A 13948-nucleotide genomic window follows, 5' to 3' on the forward strand; every position below is an offset into this window, starting at 1 on the left:
TACACAAAGTGACTGCTTTGGTTCACCATCAGTAAATTTGAATGTTCACAACAAATATTTATCATCATAATTATTTCTCATTCCTCTGTGATTCAGTGGTACAAACATATTGCTACGTTACAATTAGGGAGTATTGTGGTTGAGGAATCATATCGTCCTAAAGAACAACTGTACCAAAGGGCAGGCTGTAGGCAGCTCTGGCTTTCCCAGACACGCATGCCTGACAGGGACAAAGCAATCAATGCAATCAATTCTTGACTGTGGAAGAGATTGATATAACTCTCAGGGCTTCAGTCAAGGGTAAAGAGCAAAAGGGTTCAATTTACTGCACTGGTGACAATATAATAAGTGGGTTTGTTTACAGTGTGGCTTATAACCAATACGTTAGTATGACAAGAGTCACTGTTTGAACAATACTAACTCTTATTTTAAAATGGCATACTACACAACATGTACCTGTATTATGGGGCGTGTGTATAAAAGGAGGTCTACACAGGTATGTGATTAAACTCTGCCCCAGCTCCCGACAAGCTAGGCTCTTTCTTCTGCAATTTCCTCCCCCCTGCCATCCATCCTAGTGATGTATGCTTCTAGCATTAACTCTTATGTGCCTGTGGCACTATCTCTTACCACATCTCCCTCCCTCCCTCCCTCCAATGAGAAAGCATTATACTTAATTTTCCCAAACACAAACTATTCTATGGGGTCAGAGGTCACTAGTACATAACCCCTGTTGGAGCTGATCATTACCACCAACTCTTCACTTCTTTTTATTTACATTTATCTGACAAAGTCTTTTAGCCATGACGGTGGACCCGCTGGCCTCTTGGGTTGCATTTTATGCTCAAGTCATTATAGTCCCCTCTTCACAGGCTTGACCTTGCTGCTTGGGGTTATCCACTACTTTGATGCTCTTCTGTTGCTTCTGGAAGAACTTGGAGATGTGTCCTGTTTCTTCTCACCTCTCCCAAAGAAGTCTCCACCATGTACGAACGGGGAGTTTCAGCTCTATTGATCACCGTGCCAGTTGATTTCGAGTTTGAGATCTACACACGGTGACTTGATCTCAATGCCAGCTGTTGTGCTGTGCGATATCTTCTGTTGTAGTGTTCTACCTGTTGCTTCTTCAACACACTATCCTTCCTTTGGAAATTGCTTGCTGTCGGCCATCTGTGATTCAACTGTGCTGCAAACATAGGTAAAGGAGTTGGTAACTTCCGTTCCATTAATAGGAGATGGACCGTGCTGCAGTGGTGTGGTCCAGTAAATGAAGCTTTATATGGATCCTTGTTCTTCAGGAGCAGTCTCTACACTGTCTTCACTGCTCTTTCTGCTTCTCCATTGCTCTGTGGGTAGTGTGGACTACTTGTGACATGTCTGAAATCATAATCCAGTGCAAATGATCTGAAAACATCAGAGGAAAATTATGGGTCGTTGTTGGACATTAGCTCTTCAGGTACCCCATATCTTGCAAAAATCGAGTCCATCAACAACAAATGCAGCTTTTGATCCTAGTAAGGCTAATAACGGTTTGTGGTCCGTCTCAATCTTCAATTGCGTGCCCAAGTTACCTCTAGTGCTTCTTTTTCTACTTGCGCGTACCGCTGCTCCGTTTCTGTCATGCCTCTTGAAATAAAAGCTACTGGTCCCCACTCATCGTTTTCTTGCAGTTGTGTCATCACTGCCCCTATCCCGAATGATGAAGCATCTGCTGCTACCTGTCTTAGCTGTAACATTGTATTGTGCTAAGACTTGTGGCAAGCTTTAATTTAGTCAAAGGCTTTCTGTTACTCATGGCTCCATATCCAACAGTTGCAAATGCTAAGAAGGTCACACAAAAACCTTCCCACATAGGTAGCCATTCCTGCACTCTGACTAAATTCTACACGGTCTAGATAAAAGAATTTGAAACTATAGAAAAATGAATTGTTGTGACTGTAGACCTACACTTAGGGGCATTTCAAATATGATATAATAAAAATTGGGCGATTTGTGTCCACCATGTATGTAATGTAATCAGTCCCAGACAAGCCCTTAACCATTGTGTTTGATTATGTAATCGTTCCATGAACCTATTGTAACAACTCAGGTACCAAGATTTCACAAAACCGTCACAAAAGAAGATGCAGATTGCGGTTTCTTTTCTTTGCCACGCAAAACAGGAAATCAAACAGCTTCTGTGTATTTGAAGTCAGAAAAGCAGACTTGTACGCTTCCAATAAAATATCATACTGGCTTACTGCTTTATTTTTGGATATCATATTCCTTAATAAACATTATTTACCCTTGTCAGACCAAGTACAGTCATTGATATAGAGGGAGAGAGAGCTGAGTGGGTGTGCTATTTGCTACATCGATTAGAGGGGTACAGATTGAGAGAGAGTTGGGGGCTCTGTTACAGTATAGAGGGGTACAGATTCAGAGAGTTGGGGGCTCTGTTACAGTATAGAGGGGTACAGATTGAGGGAGAGTTGGGGGCTCTGTTACAGTATAGAGCGGTACAGATTAAGGGAGAACGTTTTTTCTACTTGGTACCCCCTGGTTGGCTTCACCAAAGACAGTCTCCAATTATGTTTGAAGGTTGTTCTTTAATTATTTTCAAGAAATGTGGCATGTGATTGGTTTAACGAAGAATGGAAAAGGAAGCCCCCCCCCTCCCATTTCACTTAATGGTGAGAACACTAGCAAACACTTGGTGTTTGAGGACAGGATAAACCATGTTTATATTGACAAAGGGATCCAAGATTTCATTTGTATTTATTTTTTAAATTTTCAGCTTTGTTAAAAATGTGTGTTTTATCAGTTTCAAATTAAACCTTGATAAAACTTGAAATGATCTTGTAGACAAACAATTTGGTCAATGCCCTCAGTGTACAGGTGAAGAGCACAGCCCAATCTGTCCACTTTCTTGTAAGTGAGATAGTGGTGAGGGTACGGATAGGGTTACCTAGCCATGCTGCAGAATCACTTTGACCCTTTTTAGGAGCTAGCTTGACAGTTTTGAGATCAATCAGTTACCACTAACTGGACGAGCATAGATGAGCTGAATGGCCTCCATGTTTTTAAATGTTTTTATGGAAGTTTTAACTGAATTTATGATTTGAGAGTTTAAAGCAACTAGATGGATCAACCCAAAAAGGGTTAAAAATGTACATTCCAGAAAGAACACTGGTACCGAACAAAGCAGAGTATTGCTAGCATTTCAAAAAGAATGATGCAAAACAGAAACAACTCAATCGTTTTGTATTTTCCAATGTATATTTTCCAGATCAAAGCACTTTCTTACAACAGGGTGTGATCTGACTCATGTAACAAATACTTCTTGAGGAAAATAAAAAATACAGGGTTCATGAAACTAAGAAAGTGTAAAAATACAAACAGATAACCAGTTGAAATTATGTTTATAAAGGATGTCATGACAAGAAATACTGTACAGTGTGTTACAATGTTTCATGACATATTTTGTTTATGCCCTGAATGTTCATATTTGCTATAAGACATCAATAGAACACACTGCAGCTCCCCTAGCTCATTTGCAGGTACTGCACAGTAATCTCCTGTTTAGGCAGTACGGAGCATGTCCATTCTGAAAGGTGAGCTGGGTGCAGAGAAGTGCAGTCTTCAGACCCGCTGCTTTGTAAAGTCTTCTTCAAATTCATCTATTAAAATATCCTCATCTAAGCCAAAATTTAGATCAAGGTTCACCTTTCCTTTTGGAGTAGATTTGATAACAAATCTACAGGTAAGTTTGTAGTTTAAAAATCTTTCAGGGGGCTCCCGAGTGGTGCAGGATGCCAGGGGGCAGTGCACAATTGGCCGAGCACCATCCGGTGGTGGGGAGGGCTTAGGTCGGCCAGGGTGTCCTCGGCTCACTGCGCACCAGCAACCCCTGTAGACTGACCAGGCGCCTGCGGGCCTGTCTGCAAGCATCCCAGAGCTGCATGGTCCTCCGACGCTGTAGCTCTGAGGTAGCTGCACGGCGGGCCTGCAGAGCGAAAAGAAGTGGACGGCTGATGACATGAGTCAGTGCGGGGGTTGCAGCAGTGACCCATGCTTAAAATTGGGCATTTCAAAGTGGGGAGAAAATGGTTTAAAAAAAACAATTGCCGATTGCAAATTAAAAAAAGAAATAAAAATAAATTTCTTTCAAACATTTTGCCATTAGATGGTGTTTTTAATTGTATTGTTTATAACTGAAAACCAGTAACACTGTATGTAAAGCTATAATTCTGTAATACAATCTTAAAAATGTGTCTGTTCCAGAGCAGCATTTCGATGTTACTAGAAGTCTGTCTGTTCTTTATATCAGTATATGGATAAAATCTCCCTTTCCTTTTTATTTCATTCTTTTGATCTCTCTATGAGTTTGTTAAACACCTCAAACACTTCTGGGTTCTCATGTGCAAACAATTCCGGGGTGTTCCTTTCCAGCCAATCGGAGGAGCGGATCTGCTGCCTGAGAACACCAATGAGGCTGTCCAGTCCTCCGGTGGAGGGTGCTGATTGGAGGGTGTCTTCCACAATATCATCGTTGCTGCAGTCAAGTGCGTGATCAGGACCTGAATGCACAGCAGTTTTCTTGTCCTCTGATTTGCCAAGACTTCTCCTCTCTTCGGATTGGCTAGGCTTCTTTTTGTCTTCTGACGGACTGGGCTTCGTTTTTATCTCTGATTGGCTCGATTTCTTCAGGCCGTCTAATTGGTTATCTAGATTCCGATCATCCAGAACTTCCCTTAGCCTCTGCATTCCTAGACAGACATGGAAACAGTGATTTATAAGAGAACAGGGGTTCTGATTAGGGGGTTAACGCAATAAATAGTTTCCATATGAATATCTCCACATGAACTGGCATTTACTAACATCTGTACTGTATGAAGGCAGACTAGTAGCAGGGCTGTATACTCACTCGAACCCTGCAGCCAGTCCTGGGTTTCAGAACTTTCCTTGTTCACGTATATTATTGAAATGACCAGGCACCAGGAGTTTGAACAATCAGGTCCCTGATAAATCTGCTCCGAGTACGAACTGATCGTGCTTCTCATCACAGCATAACTAAGACACAGTCTGCAGGTTTACTAACAGTAGTTGCTCATGTAGGAACACTGGCTCCTACTCATTTCAAAAACACATTGCTACCATACTTTCAGCATACGATTTAAAAACTTCTATATATGTATATATATTTAATTCAGAGTAGTTCTTAAACCCAGGACTTGGTGTAGGGCTAGTGTAAGTTTCAAGACACGCAGTAGGGTCTGATTTCGCACTTCCAATTATTGAATATTCACATATGAGACCCCAGGCTTCAGGAGTCTACAACTCTAAGTATAAGTAACCCAGAGCAAGAAAGCAGCCAGTAGCTTTGCTAGTTGATGTGGGATGTCTTTTACCCCATGTCACTGTTATCCAGCAGGAGGGGCTGAATACTTTGAGTCATGGTACCTAATAAGGGTTGAATCTGGAATACATCTGCCCCAAATATGTTAACACCACAGATTTGAAAGCATTACTGTAAAAAGGCATGTCGAGACAGTGTAGTAGGAAGATGTAGTGTAGGGCCGGGTGGGCAAAGTCATTTTTGGGGACAGGTTTACTGCAGAATGGCAAAGCCTATTCATTGTGTTTGCTAATTGTAGCAATGTCAGGGCTTATTTTACTACTCGCCAAAATCACCATTACTTTTATAAATCAGAGATTTTTCATATATTTTTGGTCAATTTGTATGCACATTAATAATGCCTGCCAATTAATTTGCTTGCACTGTGTTTCTGCAGCCAGCTGCTGGGAACATCACTAGAGTGACATCAAATCTGCAGCTACAATCAACAGACACATCCTGTCATGGCAGCATTATTGAGTGGGAGCAGAGAATGACCAATAACCTGGCTCTTGAAATCCTAATTTGGCTACGACTTTTAGAATTTGGCTATTTTCAAGATAAAAATTGCTATTGTTTTTTTTGGTGCCAAAATAAGCCCTGACTGTTACACAGCAATACCATTACAGGAGACCTTCAAATGCGCAAATTGATTGGTAACTACATTTTAAAAAGTGTGAGCTTTGTAGGAGTAGTACCAAGTGGACACTGTACAAGTACAACCAAGTGAAAGTGGGCATTGTACAAGTACTACCAAGAGAAAGCAGACCAGCTGTTTTTGAGAACTACCAAAGTGCTACCCAATGTTATTTTTTCAGCAGCCCGCCACACTTTTTTTTTTGCAATAGAACAATGAACCCGAAACAAAAGAGATTTTGGGTTCAAGAGAAGACACTCATCAGACCTCCTGGAATTTCAGTAGAATATCCCAGAACACTGCATCTTCTTACACCATCACATGCATGTTTGGATTGTGTTGCGATACTGTATCCTGACTGTGTGGAGTCAGCAGACACTCACCTAACTGCAGCCGGTAGGTCTTGTCGGTGAAGATGATTCGGAACCAGCCTGGCTTGCTGCACTCAAACGCTTTACCACAGCTGAGCAGGACCTTGTTGTTCAGAAACTGGCGCCAGAGAGCGATCTCCTCCTCAAACGTTTCTTCCCTGAGGAACTGAAGCACAGGACAGTAAAACTCCTGGTTTACCAGACTGAATACTGGGTACAGGGCAAAGGTCATTATTTATGGTGGCACCAATGAATTATATTTTTTTACAATTTTGGTAACATTTTATATGTCTGTAATTCAAATGTAATTACATATGAGGAAGTGCATGATTTATTACTGCATTTACAATGGTTCATAATTATATTTCATCATACATAATTATATTAGAATTACTGACACTTCATTTTAAAGTGTAACCTTTATTTTTTAGGTTCATAAATATATTATTTATTTAAATTAATCTTATAATATGGTTGTTTCAAACCCAAACGCAGTTTGATCTTTATGCAGTTAAATTTTAAGAATGTGATAAGGCAAAAAAAAGTTCTGGCCCATGCAGTAATGCTAAAATTACAGCACGGTCATGTGATCATGAACAACCAATCATAGCACTTAGTTCGGACCATGAATTATATAATTCTCAATAATACACATCCAAAAATAGCAAAACACATATATTGTACTAGTAATAGGTATAAATCTATGTAAAAAGAAAAGTGTGGCTTGGTGTCAGAGAATGGTTTGTTATGGGGAACTAGAAAGCCATATTACTGGTTTCTAAAACCAACAACATTGCTCCCGATAAAAACACTCTGAAGGGCACATTCTCTCCGAAAGTCAAAGCACAACATTGTTTTGATTAGAACGAGTCCCCTTTAGGGCTGAGGAAACTCAACTCCTGTCTCGATGACAATATACGGTACGGTCTTCAGGTCTGAAGACATGTCGAAACATTTCTTATTGAATTAATTTTATTTTAGTACTGTATCTCTAAATTCAGCACTATTGAGTGTTTGATACGATTTGATAAGTAGATAAATACAATAAAATATAATCTCTCCAATCACGGAGCAGTGCCTTCTCTGTATCCCCCTCACTGAAGAGGCTGGCGGTTACCTTTCTGAAATCTGCCCAGATGTAGAACCCAGCCGGACGGTCGAGGTAGGGGATATTGAGCGAGTTCAGCTCGCTGGTTATGTACTGACGCGATGCCTTTAATCGGGCCCGGTTCGTCTGCAGGTACACCTGGTTGATCCAGTCTGTGTGGGGAAAAGATCACTCAGTTTCCTCTCACATGAAAGCTGGATTATAAATAACAAAACTACGTAGTCATGCACAAGGAATCAATGCTTTTATAATTGATAGTTTTGAATCCGTAAACAAAGTTTACATGTCAGACTCAATGGGGTTCAGAGGAATCAATTCTTCTGAGCCTGTGTCCTGTAGCTTGAATCCCATTAGACTGGGCATACACCCTTCGAAAAGTTTACCCTGGGAACTGTGCAGTTTTCCCATGCTTTCCCATTTTCTTTAAGTTTGCCATGGTTTCCCATGTTTGTTTCAGTGTGTTTTACCATTTCTCTATGGGCTTTACAATGCTTGCCTATGCTTTGACTGTGCTTTATCACACCTTGCTATGCTTTTACTGTGGGGCACTTTTAAAGCAATACTTAAAATCAGGCGTGATAACCACAACATAACATTCAATCTTTCTATTTTGTGTTTAGTAAATCTGTGATCTCAATGTACAGTATGTTTTATTCCCTTACATTATTTTTTTACAGGCAGCTGCTTGTTCTGCTCGAATATCTACCTCCTGTCAGGGATGTAGGAGAGCATTGCATTGCCGTACTACCGGGGTGCACAGGACAGGCCCAACTAAATCCAGCACACACTGGAGCCTGTTACAGTGATCAGCAATGGAGCCTGTTACAGTGATCCGCACTGGAGCCAGTTACAGTGATCTGCACTGGAGCCTGTTACAGTGATCAGATAGATTATGCATAGGACATGCCCAACTAAATCCAGCACACACTGGACCCTGTTACAGTGATCAGCACTGGAGCCTGTTACAGTGATCAGCTGGGTTATGCTGGCACCACAGATAACTGTTTGAAAAGAGACAGAAACAGTAACATTAGAGCACTTTATGTATAGAGTGAACTGTAAGTACTGCAGTGTTTCTTAAACTACAGATGTTGTTGTAATGTGTATGTTTATAGCACACATTTGAAATCAAATCAAATACAAAATAAGTTACTGTATCATTACAGATTACAGCAGTGAACTTAATGTAGCTTCAAGTTACATTTTCACCTTATTTAAATGTATTTGTTACTGTCCCTTTACCTTACTGTGATGTTTGCATCATTCTCAGTAGTTCTTAGATCTCAGTTGCTCTCCCTTGAACATGCTGTAGTTAGCAGTCATGGGTGTTCTGCACTAATGTGTAGGGCAGCAGTGTGGAGTAGTGGTTAGGGGTCTGGACTCTTGACCGGAGGGTCGTGGTTTCAATCACAGGTGGGGGACACTGCTGCTGTACCCTTGAGCAAGGTATTTAACCTAGATTGCTCCAGTAAAAACCCAGCTGTATAAATGGGTAATTTTATGTAAAAACAATGTGATATCTTGTAACAATTCTAAGTCGCCCTGGATAGGGGCGTCTGCTAAGAAATAAATAATAATAATACTAATGTCATGGAATTATGGGGCTTGGCCTGTACTCAAATATTGTGTTTGTTTGTGTTTCAAGTCTTTGTTAAGGTTCAAAAGCTGATGTTCAGTTCTGGTTGCCTGCAGTAGTGTATTTATAGTAGTAAGAGCCCACACTATGCAATGAAGCCGCACACACTGGAGGTTCTGTGTCAGCGTTCAGGCTGGGTCTCAATACCTCTGTCGTGAAGCAGATGGGCCACTTGGTGCTGTGTTGTCCCAGGGACCCCGTGGAAGTAGGCCATCTGCCCCAGTGCATCGATGACATGCTTGTTCTCCGAGTACAGAGTGCCAACACGCAGCCCAGAGGCAGCAAAATCCTACAAGAACAAAGAGCTGCAATGAGAGATCCTTGAAATGACCATGTCATTACAGTACTTTACATGGAAACCTTGTAGAAGTGTGGAATGCTATTAACTGACTTTAGAGCTTTCAAAACGTAAGTGTGACACACAGACAGCTTTCCTCCACATGATGTTACTGAAAGTACCTTCCAAGAAAGCAGACCTAATATACACTTGTAGTCAAAGGTTTACATATCCTAATGTATCATTTCTAGAAATTTCTCGAAAACAATGAATTAAGAAAAATCTTTTCTAGCAAAAGTTTAGCTTTTGTTGATGAGGAAAAAAAGTTACAAGAAATAGATGTCAAAACTCAAAAAATGGCAATTCAAAAGTATTTATACCCTTTGATGCTATGACTGTATTGTCTACAAGGTGCTAGAAATGTCAATATGATACTGCAAAACCCAATTCTAGAAAAAGTCTAGAAAATGCTGCATTGTAGGTGAACATTCTTAGAGAGTACAAAGGGATTAGGGCAGAGGATGATTGCTGTTTTGAATGAACTGAAACAATTTTGCATTGAAAAATTGTCAAAAACCACTAAAGAATCATGCCAAAACCTCACTCAACCTTTAAAAGAGGTTATTATTACAAAAAGGTGCCTCAACTAGCTATTCATTTCATTTTTCTTGTCACGGTATGAATACTTTTGAATTAACACTTGGAGTTTTCCAAAAAAATTGCTGAAATAAAGAATTGTAGACATGTATTTCTTGTAACTTTTTTTCCTCATCCACAAAAGCAAAACTTTTGCTACAAAAGATTTTTCCTATAATTAATTGTTTTCAAGACATTTCTAGAAATTATAAATTTCCATTGGGTATGTAAACTTGTGACTACTACTGTATATTGCCATTGTTTGTAGGTCTTCGATTTTTCTGTATGGTAAAGGTGAACTGAGTTATTTGAAGCTGTCAGTGAAGAACAATGGAACACTCTTTGCAGATACATCAATGCTACACCTCCAGTGTGAAGTCGACACTGAAAACGTGTGAGTGATTGGTACGCATGGTGAGCCAATGCATCTGGCTTCTGGGAGATTGGAGTTACTTTGAATAAAATAAATGGAAAACATGTAATGTTTATTTTTTTATATTTATACACTTCGGAGGAGTCATTGCCTAAAAAAAGCTAAGCATTCTGAATAGTCTCAGCTATTCCCAGAAGCACAAGTATTGGATGCATTCCTTCAACAGGAAGTGCAGCATGGAAAACAGCGAAAGAGTTTTATTGTTTACAAATGCTATGATAAAATACCATTAAAAATCAAACACACGTTTAACAATGTGTGCCTCTTTCATATAGGAAATGGGAGATCTACAAAGTCATTGTAATACATATCGGATAAGATTTACTGGCACTAGGAGGCTGTGTGGTCCAGTGGTTAAAGAAAAGGGGTTGTAACCTGGAGGTCTCCAGTTCAAATCCCGGATCACTCACTGACTCACTGTATGACTTTGAGCAAGTCACTTAACCTCTGTCTTTCGGATGAGACGTTGTTGTAAGTGACTCTGCAGCTGATGCATAGTTCACACACCCTAGTCTCTGTAAGTCGCCTTGGATAAAGGCATCTGCTAAAATAAACAAATAATAATATTATAATGTTGAAGAATGTTCTAATCAAGTTTCATTCCATTTGTAAAAGGTGTTCATTATTTTTGGATGTCAAAAATATTACATAAATAATTAGATCCTACTCTTATCCATGTTTAAATTTAGTTTGGATCCCTGTCTCTTGACTAGAACCACTTTGCCACACTGCCTCCCATTCTGCAGTGTTTGGAAGCTTTTGATCGCAGGAGGCCTGAGCCCCCGTCACCTGTCCGGACATGTGGGATCCACATACCTTACTGATTCCCCACATAACGTGTGTTCTCTGCGGGTCTGGAATCCTGCAAACAATCAGCAACAAGTCAATGGCAAAGCTTTAATTGCCATCTTACACAAAACTGGTTAACTTTGTGAGGAGAACAGACCCCTGAACTGGGACAGACACTCTCTTAAATACTCTTTCTTTGGAAAGATGTATTTAGCCTTTTTTATATTATATTTTGAATTAATAATGATTTGTTTTTAAATTATATATCATATCATAATAGAGGCTTGTATCATCTGTATCGGGAAACAAGAACAAAAGCATAACTCATTGCAGTTCACTAAGAGGTTCCTGAATGAAGAATATGCTTTTTTAGAGATGGTAGCATTAGCATTTTTTAGAGATGGTAGCATTAGCATTAGCTTAGAAAGCATTGTATCTAACCTGTAATATCCTACATCCATATATACAATACTGCTGTACATTGACAACATAAGGTCCACACATATCTCGGACTGCAGTGCGGTACATGATCACAAGGGGGACTCAGCTACTAGCAATTTAAAAGGAAGACAGTCCAGGCCCTGTGGCAGCTGACAGCTGTACTTACTTGTTGAAGCTGAGGACACTGTGAAAAGTGGCAGACTCGTCAAACACAGACAGCATGTAGACCTCGTCCACGATGGCATGGAGTTCATGTCTGAAACGCACAGAGAGATAATCAGGTGCTCAGAAAGCTGAGAGAGGGAGGCAGCTGGAGCTTGTTCAGTAGAAACAGCCACAATGTCTCCAAAGGTACTGGAATACATTTTAATAAACATGGAAGAGTTCTTATCTGTGGAGATATGCACAAAAAATTCAGCCACTTATAAATACATTCTGTTTGACATTGACTTGATAGGAACGGAGATAAAAGGGCCCTGTTCAGAAAGGTCTGAGAAGGCAAAGGCACATTTTCTGAAAGGAATAAAGGTACATTTCAGCACATGCTAACCAGGCCCGCTTACAGGCATTTAAATGTTTAATTCCCTTCAGAAAATGAACAGTCCAAGAAATTCAGTGTGAGCTGAATTAAGCATGCAGAAATGAGTACACACGTTATAAATTATGTATAAGAAATCCAACAAATCGCTTTGTTATAATTTGATAACCAAAGTAAACAAATCGCTTTGTTATAATTTGATAACCAAAGTAAACAACCACAATTTTGCTGAAAGTTTTGTCTAGACCTAGTTTCATGGTCACTGGCTGGGGCTATTTTTATCCCAAAGACAGCTTAAGTAGATAACAAGTAAAAGTAAAAAACAACAAGGGCAGGAAAAATGTGTGTAACAAAGTGCAACAGAGACTAGAACTACTTGCATATGGGTTTCCTGTTTTGTTGTAACTCAATCGAGGTCTCTCCTGAATTTGAAGGAATTCAAATGATGTAATAACTTTTGAAACTTTTGAAAGTACTCAACAGTGTAGCAGTGTGGAGTAGTGGTTAGGGCTCTGCACTCTTGACCAGAGGGTCGTGGGTTCAATCCCAGCTGGGGGACACTGCTGCTGTACCATTGAACAAGGTACTTTACCTAGATTGCTCCAGTAAAAACCCAACTGTATAAATGGGTAATTTTATGTAAAAAAATAAAAAAATAATGGATATCTGTATAATGTGAAATAATGTGTATAATGTGATATCTTGTAACAATTGTAAGTTGCCCCGGATAAGGGCGCCTGCTAAGAAATAAATCATAATAATAATAATAATAAATAATAATAATAAAGTTACATGACTCACCTCTTTGCAAATTCAAGGAAATCTTTCATCTCTGTGGGTGTGTAGATCTCTCCCAGAGGATTGTGGGGGTTGATGAGAATCATGACCCGGACGGAGATGCCCTGCAGCGAGCAGGAAGAGAAGTGACAGAAGTGCTCACCTCGCCATATTCTTATACGCTCTATAGGTGCTACACAATGTCCTAACCAAGTTTCATCACACCTGGATTAGCAGTACTGCAGGTATATGATGACCCAGCACAGAGGTGAGCACACTGCACTAGTTTACAGTCATACTATGTAATACTATTCAGTGAAATAGTGCACCACGTGTTCATTTTAAAGCAGGGGTCTCCAACCCTGGCCCTGGAGAGCTACAGGGTCTTCTGGTTTTCGTTTCAACCGAGCTCTCAGTACTTAATTGAACAAATCATTGGCTAATTAGTCCAGATTAACATGTGTTCCCAATCTTTAGCTATTGATGACGTAAAGTCACCTACAAAACCTGCAGAGACAGGAAGGAACCCTGACTACAAACAGAGACAGGAAGGAACCCTGACTACAACAGAGACAGGAAGGAACCCTGACTTCAACAGAGACAGGAAGGAACCCTGACTACAAACAGAGACAGGAAGGAACCCTGACTACAAACAGAGACAGGAAGGAACCCTGACTACAACAGAGACAGGAAGGAACCCTGACTTCAACAGAGACAGGAAGGAACCCTGACTACAAACAGAGACAGGAAGGAACCCTGACTACAACCAGAGACAGGAAGGAACCCTGACTACAACCAGAGACAGGAAGGAACCCTGACTACAACCAGAGACAGGAAGGAACCCTGACTACAACAGAGACAGGAAGGAACCCTGACTGCAACAGAGACAGGAAGGAACCCTGACTGCAACAGAGACAGGAAGGAACCC

General features: G+C 40.3%; 1 protein-coding gene across 4 annotated transcripts in view; it reads right to left on the bottom strand.

Moving 5' to 3' along the window:
• Window positions 1-3236: 3236 nt before the first annotated feature.
• Window positions 3237-13948, bottom strand: part of accs (1-aminocyclopropane-1-carboxylate synthase homolog (Arabidopsis)(non-functional)) — a 36708-nt gene continuing 25996 nt past the window's right edge. For 3 of the 4 annotated variants that reach the window (XM_059001910.1, XM_034905055.2, XM_034905057.2), the window contains exons 9-15: window positions 13045-13145; window positions 11872-11961; window positions 11292-11337; window positions 9277-9418; window positions 7503-7645; window positions 6398-6551; window positions 3237-4748 (exon numbers count right to left, since the gene is read on the bottom strand). In XM_059001910.1, the coding sequence (XP_058857893.1) occupies window positions 4342-4748; window positions 6398-6551; window positions 7503-7645; window positions 9277-9418; window positions 11292-11337; window positions 11872-11961; window positions 13045-13145 (1083 nt within the window). In that variant the 3' untranslated portion in view covers window positions 3237-4341. Of the gene's footprint in view, window positions 4749-6397; window positions 6552-7502; window positions 8495-9276; window positions 9419-11291; window positions 11338-11871; window positions 11962-13044; window positions 13146-13948 lie in introns of those variants that run through there. The other variant, XM_034905056.2, reaches the window with a different exon arrangement.

The sequence above is a fragment of the Acipenser ruthenus genome, chromosome 27 (assembly GCF_902713425.1).
Source record: "Acipenser ruthenus chromosome 27, fAciRut3.2 maternal haplotype, whole genome shotgun sequence".
Lineage (NCBI taxonomy): Eukaryota > Metazoa > Chordata > Actinopteri > Acipenseriformes > Acipenseridae > Acipenser > Acipenser ruthenus.